Below are 14,072 nucleotides of genomic sequence, written 5' to 3'. Positions count from 1 at the left end.
CACCCTCCCATTATTGTGTTTTCATCAAGATTTCCATCTGTATGAAACCTAACTAGGTTAAATTGAGTAAGGAATATAAAAGCTATTTTGCTTATTTTAATCATTAAATCCAAAAAGACTGCCAAGACACAGTACCTGTTAAAGGAAAAAGAATTTCACTATCATATTTTGTATACTAGATTCCACTTGGATTAAAGTATTAATTTTTTAGCAGTGTTTTTTTCCCAGTATTTTTCCTCAATTAGTGTTATCCCAACATATATGCATGAAAGCTTTCCTAAATGTCTAGCACCTGTATTTGACAGGTGAAAAGGGCCCCTATGAAAGCCACTACCACAGAGGTAGCCCAGTCACCACAACTGTGCTGGCAGTCCAAACAAAAGCAGTGGGAGTTGGACAGTGCAAGAGGTTTTGTGGTCCTCATGAACTTGTTACAGCCTAGTCCTTCACAGGGACTCCCTGCACACAGCGAAAGCTGCTCCTATTATTGAATAGGAGACCTGTAAAACTCCTGTGGATACTGATGCTCCAGACACTGATGTTATCTGTGTTGTCAGCACCTCCCTTTTCAGATGCAATTATTTCAGAAATCAGAGAAAGTTGGAATGTGACCATTACTGTTAGTGTAAAACTGACAGTAAATCATCAGCTGTGACATTTCCCTGGAGTCATCCTAACAGCAACAAAATGGAACTGGCTAGCTGTGAAATGTGATGCATCTGAAATTGAAAGTCACCAAGAAATGCAAAACTGATCTTTTCTAACCTCTGGCTCCCCTTGTACAGAGATCACTGTTAACACATAGACTGATCCCTGAATCACACATGTAAAAGAATTACATTTCCTACGTTCTCTTCTCACAGCTGTTTATTTGCAGTCTCTGGCACCTCCTGAGTGAGTGAAATACACAGGATCATGTATGACAAAATTAACAGCAGTTCTTTGAATTTTTTTTTTCATTTAGTAACTTACAGATTTGCTCACCCTATGGCAATATGCATCTAGACATCCTTGCCTGAAACTGGCAGCAGAAGTCCCCCAGACTTCTTAAGAGAATAGGTCAGCTTTGTGGTGAGCATTGGTAAAGGCTCTGCGTTACAATCAGGAATCTGTCTCCCAATAGCTGTAGGAGACTTACTGGAGTAATCTGGATTTCCTCAAGAGAAAGAGGGTGCATTTCATATCCCAACCAGGAGACAATTTTTTTTTTTATTATGTGCTTCCTTATGTCTCTACATTGTTTTGTGTGATGCACTGACTGCTAACAGTTTCACTTGGGTTTGCACAACCATAAAATATATATGACAGGAAAGAGTAGGATGTGGGACTACTGTCAACTGTCCTAAAATTTCTGGGATCTAAATGCTCCAGACTATATGTAGCTATGTGTAGAGCATGAAAACCTAGGATGCAGGCACTGTTCACTGAAAAATTTCTACTAGTCTTGTTGAGGGTGAGGTCCCATTAGACCTGGCAGAAGGGCTCATGGTGAGAGTCCAAGCAATCTTCTTTTCAAGCATAAAAAGAGCACTAAAGAGAAATGTACTTGAGCCAATTTTTTCTTGTCAGCTTGGCTGAGAGGTAACACCATGGAAATGATAATTTGCAGTAATGGAGAGCACTGCCTTTCTTACCTCTGTGGCTGCAGAACTGCCACCTAGGTCCCGGGAGACAAAAAGGTTGACAATGGGCCTACTTATTCGCTGAGTTGCCAAAATTAATGCCAAAGGCCACCAGAAACTCAGCATCTTCCTTACTGTAGCTTCTCCCTGCAACACAGGGTAAAATAAATGAAGTGTGTTTGAAAAAAAACATGCAGCACAGGACCAAAATCATGGAGAAAAGTTTTCTGGTTTTCCCATCCATTATCAGTTTGGAACATTCCTTTCAATAATTTTCAGTATGAGGAGCCTAAAATATTTTCACTCATAGTAGCAGTACTGATTCAAAAGAAGATGTGTCATGGATCTCAATAAATAATGCATAAGGTATCTATCTGCATAATTTGTTCTGACTACCAGACAAAGCTACATGAAAAACAATATGACATTTGAAGAAAAAGAGAAATTTTGATATCTTCTTCCATATGAACTAAGGTATTCACTTAGTTCATGCTGTGCTGTCTTACAGCTCAGTACAGAGGTCCTCAGTAGACACATCCATACCATGGAAGGCATTTTGTCACATGTGCTGTTGCTGGAATAATTTCTACCATGCCTCTTTAACTGAAAATGTTTTTTTCCTGTGGGACAGAGAGAAGGCCCTTCACGCACAATGGTTTAATGAAGTATTATAACACAAAAAGTGTTATAAAGTAAAGTACAGTAAACTAAAGTACAATTATTATTGAGTTTGAAAAAACACAAGGATGAAGACATACCCCCATTTCAGGCCCACTTCTGTCAGGAATAACATCATGTATGTTCCTGTAGTATCCGAGGCAGAGCGTGGTACATCGGACAAGTGCTCCCATGTATAAGGACAAGATTGGGATCAAGAGAGGCTCCCTGCACTCCAAGTGACTGTGAAGCAAAATGGCTACAAAAACAACCTGCAGAGAAAACAAACAGATGATAAACAGTTTGTCTGTGTGCTTCTCCAAGGCCAACACATCTCCTGTCTGATTCCTACTGAGTCCATCTGAACCAACAACTTGCATGGCTACAGTATCTATAGAAACTTTAGCCAGGATCTCTCAGTATTTGGTCATGTGCATGAGAAGAGCAAGAGTTAACTTCATACTCTATGAAGCAGGACTTGAAAGTTGGGCAGGTGTCAGACTAGAACCCAAAAATAGGAGAAGGTTGGCATGAGAATCTGGCAAGGTCTGGCAGCAAGCATGTGGCTGAGAGTCACCCTTCCCAGGAGAATGTGCTATTCTGATACACGCTGAGGCTGGAGACATGCTTCCAGGGTCAGCTTCTAAGCCCTACTTTTTTTATTTTTTTTGGCAGTGGGGAGGGTAGTGGCAATCAAAAAGCCAGATGTTTTAAAATATTCACTTCAACATTTAGGAGCAGGAAGTCTTATGTCAACCTAATTTTCAAATTTTTCAAGTGAAATTTCACTGTTTAATTATTTGCTTTTCAGATGAGTGCCACATTAATGTAAATTAAATGGAAACTTTTGGGCTAATGAACAGCTCATAATTCAGCCTCTTAAGACTAAATGCTCAATCCATAAAATATAAAGGAACTGATTAACATGATATTATTCTCTTCGTTAAGTACAGAGTAGATGAAATGCCTGGTAAATTCCAAATTACTCTGGATAGTCGGCACAACTGGAAAGCCAACTGTGTTTGGTGCTGTGACGAGCAGAACCAAGACAATCCTGCCAGGACATGCTGGCATTTAGGTGAGTTACAAGAAATAAAATACACATTGTTCAGGTGCAGGTTCTCTCACTCATTGCTATAGCTGTAGAAGTAGTTAAGAAAAACCATGCTCTGCAAATGTTCCTGAGGTAAGCCACAGTGCTTGTGAGGGTTTTCAAACGTACAGAAACATGGCTTTTCAGTAAATAGGAGAAAAGTCAGTCACAAAGAATGTGCACATGAAGCTACTCAAGAAAAAGTGGCTAACTGCCTGTGCCCCTACTCCCTGCGTAGGGCGCGGACGTAGGTGTAAAGTTCTGGGCTATGACAGCCACAACTCTTTGTGCTCTGGATTTGCTCTTGCTCTGTGCAGCATTCTGTTGAGAGAAGATGACAGGTGTCTTATTCTTCACAACCCTGGCACCCCACTCACCAACCGCTGCGGAAAGGGCACGGCCAAAATAAGAATTTGTTTCTGTATTTAGCTGCGCATGACCTGACACACACCCAGGGTCAGGAAACTTTGTAGGTCACATCAGAACAAGAGCAGACACTGAGGGTTAAGGTAATTTACAGTAATTGGTATTAACTCTGGGGATTTAGTGCAGCACTGTAGCGGGGCAGGTCTGACAAATAGAGAGTAGCAACTGACTGAATGGTTCAACCTGGTTTATGGTTTCCTTATGTTTAGTGGGAGGAAAATGCTACGTAAAATTGAACTGAGTGCCACAGACTCCATATTTCCTTTGATGTTGTACTGTTTTATCCTCTTTCTTATTCAGTCATTACACCATTCGGCTGGTAATGGGGCAGTACAGCAACTGTTTAAAATTGCTGGGACTCTTCCTTTCCTAATATTTTTACATGTTTTCAAAAGAGGGCTGTATACTAGTTCCTAAATGCTACAACACTGGCCATCGTCAGTGTGTATGAATGTTGTTTTTTCTGTGTGCTTAATACAAAGCAACAGGATAGTTTACACCTCCCTTTTGAAAGTTCAAAAAACATTTGGTCTTCTCTGAATCACCCAGGGGTTATCACCACAGACTCCTTCTGGAGCACTTCTGAGACTTCACCTTTTGGAACAGTAACCAATACTAAGAAGGCAGCTTACATTGCATTTCTTTGTATTAGACACCACGTACAAAACTGACAGCTCAGCTGGAGAATCATGCCTTCACCTCCAGCTCAGGATTTCACTGGAACTGCATATAATGCTGGAGAGAGAGAGAGAGATCTCTTTCAGAGCACTCTCTCAGCCTCCAGATTGGTAGCAGCCAGTGGTCTCGTTGCCTGACCTTTCTTTTCCCCAAATGTACATGTGTATATACAGAATTTTTTAATCAGCCATTATGAAACAGGTTTGTGGAAGTGCTTCAGGACATGGCCTAAGCCAAACAGACCTGGGAGCTGATTTGAACTAATCAAGCAAGACTGTCCTAAACCACAACAGCCAGCAAGAGCCTTCACATGATGAACAATCAGAGGGCAGCACACAAGATTACTTCCTCTGGTGTCTTGCTTATGGAAAAGAGAGAAGGCACGGAGAGACTCTGTGCAAGTTTAGGAAAGCATCTGGCCCACAACACAATGGGACTTCTATGAGCAGCCTTTACCTGAGCTATGACATCTGAGATGGAGGCACATCCCACTAGGAAACTGTATTTGTGTTTCAGCAGAATTCCAGCATGGGTCCATGCCTGAAAAAGAGCCAGAGAAAAGTTTGGGAAGTGATTATGATATTGTGAATGATTTCAGATTCAAGAATGCTGTTTTCTGGTTGTTACATTGTACACAAACAACCTGCAGCAGCACCTGGTGTGAACCTGGGCAAACATTAAGCCATAAATGCAGAGAAAGCACTGTTGCATTGAGTTCCACATTGCCAGGCTGGCAGGGATGAAGGCAAAAAATTTACAGATTGTATAGAAATTTCTGAGCACAACTAGTGAGAAAGCAGCCTTTCACAAATCAGATGCTACACAAAACAAACTACCACAGTAAATAATCTAATAAATAATCATTCATCAGCTGAATGATGAATTAGCACCTCTGAAATGTAATATTCATTGGCCCACTGACTTAATACTAGGTTCTTTCTGTTAAAGAAAACCAACTTCTTTTTAACGATCCAGCTTCTTTTTATTGTCAGTGACTGTTTCAAGCAAAGTGGTAATAATGTGGTGGAGGCATTGACACGAGAAGGCTCTCCTTTACCAGTTTTACATAGAAGTAGAGGCATTAAAGAGAGTTGCCACATTTTCATGTGCAGGCCTGGTGATGACAAACAATGAGCCTGGTGATCTGGGAAGCAGCAGCTCTCCCCATGTGTGGCTCTCTTGTCCAAGCATTTGAGATATACTGGAGTTAGCTGCACTTGCAAAAATGCGTGGTAAGAAACATCCTTTTGACAAATTTGCTTTGAGAAAATATTTATTTTATTCCTTGTGAGCTCTACAGGTGATTTGGGAATGCATGGCAAATCCAAATCTTCCACCACAAATCAGAATGAGGTCGCATATAGACAGCCAGTGCAGCTTATCACAAGATGACCAGTGCTTTCCAACATGCACATACTGTAACCCTGACAAGGCAACTGAGGTTTTTGACATCTGTCATGATCTCTGGATGTTTGAAGTCCACTCAGATGCTTTCTCCATGTAGCAGGACATGAGTCTAGGTATACAGAGAATAACTGCTTGCAAAGGACACACCTTACTTCTGCATACTTCTGTTTCCCACCAGGCAACAAATTTTGTGAACTAAGGTCACAAAAATATAATATTAATATTGAATTTCAGTTCTGAATCAGGTACTCACCATGGCATCCATAAAAGGGAAGGCAGCAAGATAAAGGAAGGCCCTCCGAGTTTTACTTCCCACTGATTCATCCACATGGTGCAGCTTATTAATAATGTAATACCCCAAATCACTATATGCTGTGGAGAAACAAGACAATAATGAAAAACAAAGGTTGCATACGGACTCTTGGGTGAGATATTCAGAAGTACCTGGAAGACTGTGATGTCTTGGAGCTCAGACACACATCCACTTAGCAAACAGCTGCAAGGGCTTCAGATATTGCAGCCTCACCAGCTGCTGTTTATGACTAAAGAGTGCTCTCATGGTTCTTTTTAAAGTAACCTTTGGCAGAGGCATGATAACAAATGGCTGAACTGGGAGATGAGTATAGTAAGTGCCACATCTGTTTGCTAAATGAACACACTGGTCCTCCAGAAAATCTACTGCTCCTTCATTAAATCAAGGCTTCTTGTTAGAAAAGCTGTTTTCACCAGGCATTGTGTATTTCATGGGATATAGTGCCTTTTAAATGCTGAAACCATATATTTTCACAGCATTCTTATGACATTACCTGTAAACCTGCCCAAAGCTATAAAAGGATATTGTGATTTGTGATGGCATGCAACAATCACACTCATTATGCCTCTCCCTTACTCTGCCTAATGGTCACCTCTGCCAGGACCTGTCAGGACACTCTGTGCTTTGCTGTGCAGTCTGTGGGCAGCCTTGATTAGCCTCAGTTTCCTTCCTTATCTAGAGCCAGCACCTCCAGAGCCACAGGTCAGAACAGGGCACCTCTGGAAATCGGGGGGTTCCCACTTCTGATTGCTGGCATGTTACTTCACTGTCCTGTTTCAACCCAAGACAACTTTTTATGTTGGACCACACTCTCTTTCCAGGCCTCTCTTCACAAAGGGCTGGGTTGAAGGCTGCACAGACATGGGAAGTCCCCACACAGCTCTCTGCAGGACTGCTTACAGTTCTGTTTGCACCCATGTTACCCAGCTGTTTTAAGAACCCCAGAGTCCTCCCCTTAACCAGGAATAACAAAGGCTGTGACTGGAGTCTGAACTACGGAGATGAAAATAATACACAGAGGTAACTAATCCAGATCAGTTTTAACCTTTAACAAACTATGTTCTAGACCTGCACATCATTACTTGATTACCTCTATACACTTGCAATAGCTGTTAAAAGAATGATTAGGCTGTAAGGCCTCTCCCAAAGCAAGTAATGGCAGAATTATTTGTGCCTGGGGAACCTTATTTCAGTTCTTTCCTACTTGTATATTTTCTAAGTTAACTATTTCAAAAGCAAACATCTATCTAATTTTCCATTTATAACAACTCTATTATCTTTGCACAGATTGTCATATAGGGTATTTCAGGAAAGTGATCCTTTTCATGCATGCATGTCTCATAACCAGATTGACAAATGCTAACATTAGTCATGAAATTCAATCTTCTTAGCCTAAAACTGCCTCTCATAAGTCGTAAACAGTATTTGGAAGCAATTAAAGAGGAGTTTAAGTTGACATTGTTTTGTGATGGCTTAGAGATACAGCAGTTAAATGATTAACAGAACTGAGAAGACTATTTGAGTCCAAATAAGATGATGTAAACAAGATAGTAAAATAAAAGAAGGTGGTATGACAGCTCTGTGAACAAACACAAGCCTCATTCCAGATAACCAGGACTACCCAAAAGATGCCAAAAATGTTAAAAACTCCCTCTTTCCCTATGCTGGTCCCTATCTATATGTCTTTCCCCTGAACTATGACTCTTAAGACTCACGGTCTCCAAATTCACTCAGTAAATCCCAAGTTGCTTAGCCATCTTCCTGAGGCACTCCCAGCCTTGTTTCCTTTTGAAGAGAGTTGAGGAAGAATTTTAAACCAGGACTCCAACTTTTCTTCAGTTTGAAGAAGGTAGTTTAGTCCCTTATGTGTTCAGGTGTTTGTTGCAGTTCAAACATCAAGCAAAGCCTCTTTATATTTTTGCATGAATAGCCATGCACCAATCTTGACTCTGTGCTTTGAAAACTCTGCTAGGAAAGGTTTTGTGTGTGGTAAGTCCTTGTGGAAAGCTGTTTCTATGGCAGGGCAGTGCATGGATGTTCCTGATTCAACTTGTTTAAATGAAAGAAAGAAATTCAGAAGGTCTGTGAGACAAGCCATGTGTGAAGGTCAGATTCACTGAACTTTCTGTTAGGTTCCACTGAGTGTGCTTTACACTTCTGCAAAAAACTTAAAAACCAGTGCAGGAAACACACCACCTTATCCTCCACATAGGGACTGAGAATCATAGTCCATGTGCTGAGGAATCTGCTTCTGTGGAGGGGCCACCTCCAGCAATGCAGCGCTAGAAGCACAGCATGCTGCAGAAATCACCCTTCCCTGCTCTCCCTGCCCTTCATCTGTTTTAAATGAGAATTTTAAAGTGATTAGAATGTGAGTAATAAGTAACTTTTTATTATCTCTAAAGGCTATCAAATGGTTTTGGGCTTTTTTTCCCTAAAGTTTACTACCACAGAAAAAATGACAGAATTAGGGGGGTCAGAGGCTGAACTACTCTCACTTCTAAGAAAAGGGTTGTAGTTTATTGGCAGGGCACTCCCAAGGCACTTATACCATTACAACTCATAGTACCACATTTTTAAGATTTCTAGGGATATCAGCACTGAGCTCTGGAAGCTTGAAAGATTTTTGTTTTCCTCTCACTCATTAAAAAAAAAAAGTTTAACTGTACTTTTTAATGTGATTTTGGTTTTACATTTGGTTTATTTGATTTTGGTAATAAATTGTTAAAACAGTATTTTCAAAATGGTCAGCTACTTCATGTGTCAGTGAAAGCACACAATCACTTTTGCTGATGTCCATGGATGTTTCCATCTTCACAAAGAAGGACTCAGCAAGCTGAGATTCACTGACAAACATACAGGCATGTACCACTGAGCTGTGAATCCAGCAATTGCTGATGCAATTAGAACTTAACCTTGGCCAACCTTACAAACTTATTATGAAGAATGGTACGAAACTAATAACATAGAGCCAGAGAGTATTACATGAATCTAAAGCAGATGGTGCTTCCCACTTCTTGCATCATTTCAACTAAAACAGAAAAGTCCAAGTCCAAGATCAGCTGCCTGTTTGCTCTTCTCTAATACCTCATTTGTTTTGCTATGTCTAAGAATCAGATTTGCCACAGAAGTTAAGCATTTTCTTCTTAACTTAAGCATAAGTTAAGAATTCTTGCTTTTGGTTTTTCCAGTTGAGTTTTAAGACCCAGAAGGTCAAGAAATTACACTGAAAAATGTACACCTAATTGGATCTCCTGGTCCCTACACTGATTTCTCTAGCAAGCTAATTACTACCACTTAAACGTCAGACACCCTTAAAACAACACATTCTCAATGGTACCAGCAGTCTCAGACACATAGCTGTACTGTAATTATTTTGGAGTTGACTACTGAGCATGTCATACTTAAATCATAAAGAAAAAACTCTCAAATATTTACTTCCAGATATGGAGCTACATATGTCAAAAATAGCTTTACCAGGAGAAAAACATCCAAACCACGATTTTCAGGTCCAAGTATATATACTCTTTCTAGACACATTCCATTTACATACTTTGCTACCAGTTTTAAAAATGAACTTGGAGACTTGAGAAGTAACAAATCTATTCTGCTGCTTGTTGGAAAGATGGTTCACATGGCCAAAACTGATACTCATCAGTTTCTCAATTACAGAATATTCTGAGTTGGAACAGACACACAAAGGCCAAAAAGTCCAGCTCTTAAGAGAATGGCCTGTACAGGGATCAAACCCACAACCCTGGTGTTTTTAGCACCAATCCTTGATGTACTTGAGCTGATTTGTTCAGCGAAGTGATGTGGGCAGATAGGAAAATAGCAGTGTGAATAAACAACAGCAAATCTTCATATAGAGATGCCACAGGGTATACAGATTTCTTTATGCTTTGGTTAGCTTGAACTTAAAACAGAAGAGAAATCCTCTGCTTTCCCCATGTGAAAGCTCAGATGACTAGTGTTTAAGGTGTTGTGATTTCTTATTCCTTTGCTTATAGCAATACATGAACTAAAGAAAACCAAAACATCTTAGGAGCATCTCAGTGAAGACTGATTACTACAATCATATTTTTCTGTGCTCAGGTTTAGTCCTAAAATTCCATTAGTTGATTTTTCCCGGATCTGTGAATGACTTTCAGTACCTGAAATAACTTCATATAAACAAGTGTTTCAAAAGTCTCAACATTATCCTGTTTTAACTGATATACAATCACTGCTATCTGCTTTGGTCATAGGCTTTCTTCCTTTGTCCTGAATACCTTGTTGAAAAGAAACCGCTCCTGTTGTGGGAGAAGGGTTGTGGTAGCCAGGGAAGCATGTTATTGATTTGGCAATGACCATGATGAAGCAGGAAAAAAATTTAATGAATAACATTTCATTTTTATTTAGAGGGGGTGGGGGAGGGGGAAAGCAGCAAACATGAATTATATTCTGATTTGTGTTCCTGTGCTGTCCCTTTTTTCCCAGGCAAAATGCTTTGTATACCCTAGTACAGTGGTCTTGTCAGAACAAAACTGATTAAAAAGAAAAAAACAAAACACCTCAGCTTGTCATAACCCACTCTGTAACTCCTAGTCTCTGGAAAACTCCAGTAGTGTTACACTGGAATTCGTGGGATTACACCTATGTCTCACTTCCTAGGGAGATTTTTAATGTGCATGCAGTGATCATGCATGTGGGAAGTTCAAACGCATCAGTGAAATTGCTGGGAACTGCTGAAGCTCTCCCCTGTGCAATCTGCAGCCCACGGTCAGCAGCCTGGCAGCAATAAATGGGCACAAAACTAATCACTCACATCTCCTGGTCATCCAATCTGCTACGGATTATTGCAGAAGTTAACCTACACTTAAGTTTACTGGTTACTAAAGTTCCATCCTTTTTTCTCCTGGTGATGACAATGACCCATCATGTAGTTTTTAATCAGTAAAAAGCAAAGAGGATGTTTCCTCAAAGTAACTGCTGCCCTGTCATTTCTAGAACTACTGAGAATTATTCTAAAGGAAACAAACTTTCTCAGTAAACTAGTGAAAAGTTGAACAATGCTGTTTTATTGCCAAAGAAAATGTGCATACTCTTCATGACACTGATGTTAAAAGACTCACTTAGTATGGAGGGCTTACCAGCAACACTAAGAAATGCATAATGTTAGCATAATGTTATATAAATGACTTCTCTGTCAAGATGGCAATTTAGTAAGATGTCAAAAATATGCAGAGACAGGTTTAGCATCTTGAATCCCTTCTCTTACAGCCATCAAAAAGCCAATCTCTGAAATAACAGAACACTTTAGACCCTGGCTCCAGAGTAACTTCCCACCAGGGATACCAATTGGTGGCAGTAGTTGCCCTCAAAGTAGCCCACGGGAAGGAAGGCAGAACAGTATATTCTATTTCCACAGCACACCTGAAACAGCCAATCCAGGAATACTGCACTGACAAGGTTTACAGCAGCGTTGGAAGTGGGATGAGAATATGGTTTTGAATCCCTTTGGCCAAATTGGTTCTCAGTTGTTACTGCTACCTGTACAGAGGAGTGACAGGAGCTGCTCTGGACTTTGCAGACCTTCATAAGGATGTGGCTGGGTACTGACTGAGGGACCCAGAGCTTGCAGCTGTGAGTTCAAGAGGTTTAGCTCAGCCAGTCACTGGCACAGAGGATCGTGTGAGCCCCAGTGGGGAAGCAGCAGTGGGGAGCTGGTGCTGAAGCAATGAAGCATGAGTCAGGTGTGTGAAATGATCTGGTTTGATATTTTCCATGAGCAGAGGCCACTGTTTGTGAGGAGCTGTGTGTGTAGACTGCAAATAGTCTCTATCACAGTTGGAAATGTGGTGATTCATTGTGGTCACTGTGTTTCTACCACCACTTGTTTTCTTCCTTTTGGTACTCCTTATTTCACTGGGCTTTTTGTTTTCTGTTTCTTCCTGGGCATTGACAATCCATGGCAGATAGACATCTTATCTTCCTTAGCCCTATATTTATGGCATGTGGAAAAAATTCGGTCCCCTAAGTGTTATTTGTTTTTCCTTTTCATCCACCAAGCAACAGTGACCTGTATTTGTGTCTCTTGTAGATAGCTTGTGATAGGCTTGCAGCTGCTGGGGAGTACTCTCAGGTCCTAGGAGGCTGCCTGCCACTGAAATCCTTCTCTTCTTCCTGCTAGGCAGGCTGTGTATCTGTGGGTCAGAGCAAAATAATCAGGACTTGAAATAGGTTCAAAGGAAACTTGGAACATAAAATTTGGCAACATCACCCAGGCAATTGGTGCTAGAATCTGACTAACTCTATTCCCTCAGGCTCTCTGCCAGTCTCTGCTGTGGCCTTTGCATATTTTCAGGCATAGACAAGTTAAAATACCAAAAAATATTTTGCAGTCTATCACCATAAAAAGCTGAAAGACTGTGTGCAGTCCTTTAATTCAGGACTTTAAAGTAGGGTAAGCACAATCTCCTTTTTTTCCCCAGGATCTGCAGAGTGCATTTCAGAGGTTCTGAACTCAGCAGGGCTCTACTTCCAGGCAAAGGCAAAAAACTTAGCTGACAGGTTTTCCAACCACTGTTCCAAACACCTCCTTTCAATAAGAAGTCCCACATGGAAAATCCAGTTACATCTTTCACCTGGAAATCTGATAGTTATATTTAAAACTTTCTTAAAATCTATCCTAGCTTAAAATAAAATACTGTAGGACTAGAAAATAACTTTTTATCCAGCTGGCAAAGGCAAAAACTTTGACCAGCATTGGCAGAAAAGCAAGTGAGCAACTAGAAGAGCAGCTCTTCAGCTCTAGGGGCTGAAGAAACATTCCCAACAAAGAAGTATGAGAGCCAAATGTACAAATGGGCCAAAATTTATAACACTGACTCAATAAAACAGCCTCAAATGTTAATATATTTTTAGGATGTGACCAGCTGAAATCAGTGAATTAAATTAACTTGAATGCATGGATTCAGCTTATAAAATCAGTGACATCCCTGGAACACAGCTGCCCTGGTTAGTGAGCCATTACTGTAAGCATTTTTTATGACTGTAACATGGAGCAAAGCTGGATTGCACAGGGCTCATGTACCAGTGGTGGAATAAGAGATATGATGGTCAAAACAAACCTTATTGCTTAGGAGGCACATACAGCTGGAGAGTATAGCTGGCAGCCTGTTAAAGGGTGAGAACTGGGGGCATTTGTATTTGCCAGATGGATCTTGTACCTACTCAGACAGGAACTGAAATAGTTATATTCTATTCTATTCTATTCTATTCTATTCTATTCTATTCTATTCATGATGAACTGCAGCATATGTTGCTCTTGAGATACTAACAGCCTGACAATGAATGCTGTCTCTCATTCGAGGCCACTCTGAGATTTCACAGCAATTCAGGATACTGCCATTACACTTACATTTCCCATTTTCTGTAATGGAATGACACCCTACTGGTGTCTACATCTAATCCAATGCTACTGCCTGTCAATCAACAAATGCCTCCATAGGCTCCTCCCTCCCACCCCTTACAACTCTTAGGATTTTACCTTTTCTATGCAGTGCACTCTGCTTCTTCCTCCAGCATCTTCTGTTCCTTGTTGCTACAGTCCAGAGGTTTCAGGTCTGTAGAATGAGCCAGAAGGTGCAGAGAATCTCGTGGAATTCTTGGAGAGGATGAAGTTAAAAGTCTTCCAAGTTACATGGCTTTAATTGCTGTGGCTGCTGCTTGAGTCGATATCCCTCTGCTTTGTGTATTTTCTTTGTTTCAGAGTACACTCAGTGAGTCAGTCTCTGCTTGGTATAAATTGCTCTTACTAACCTCTTCCTCACGGATTAATGATTCGCCAGAAGTGGATGATTCCTAACAGCAGTAGAGAGTACTACCTGATATT

The 14,072-nt window shown here is 40.6% G+C and overlaps 1 protein-coding gene across 1 annotated transcript in view; it reads right to left on the bottom strand.

The window, feature by feature from the left end:
• Positions 1-14,072, bottom strand: part of ANKH (ANKH inorganic pyrophosphate transport regulator) — a 97,825-nt gene that overhangs the window by 27,515 nt on the left and 56,238 nt on the right. The window contains exons 3-6 of the mRNA XM_062499649.1: positions 6,137-6,255; positions 4,933-5,016; positions 2,381-2,551; positions 1,635-1,769 (exon numbers count right to left, since the gene is read on the bottom strand). Coding sequence (XP_062355633.1) covers positions 1,635-1,769; positions 2,381-2,551; positions 4,933-5,016; positions 6,137-6,255 — 509 coding nt within the window. The remainder of the gene's footprint in view (positions 1-1,634; positions 1,770-2,380; positions 2,552-4,932; positions 5,017-6,136; positions 6,256-14,072) is intronic.

This window comes from Cinclus cinclus, chromosome 1 (assembly GCF_963662255.1).
Source record: "Cinclus cinclus chromosome 1, bCinCin1.1, whole genome shotgun sequence".
Taxonomy (NCBI): Eukaryota; Metazoa; Chordata; class Aves; order Passeriformes; family Cinclidae; genus Cinclus; species Cinclus cinclus.
This window is presented reverse-complemented; position numbering and strand designations above follow the sequence as displayed.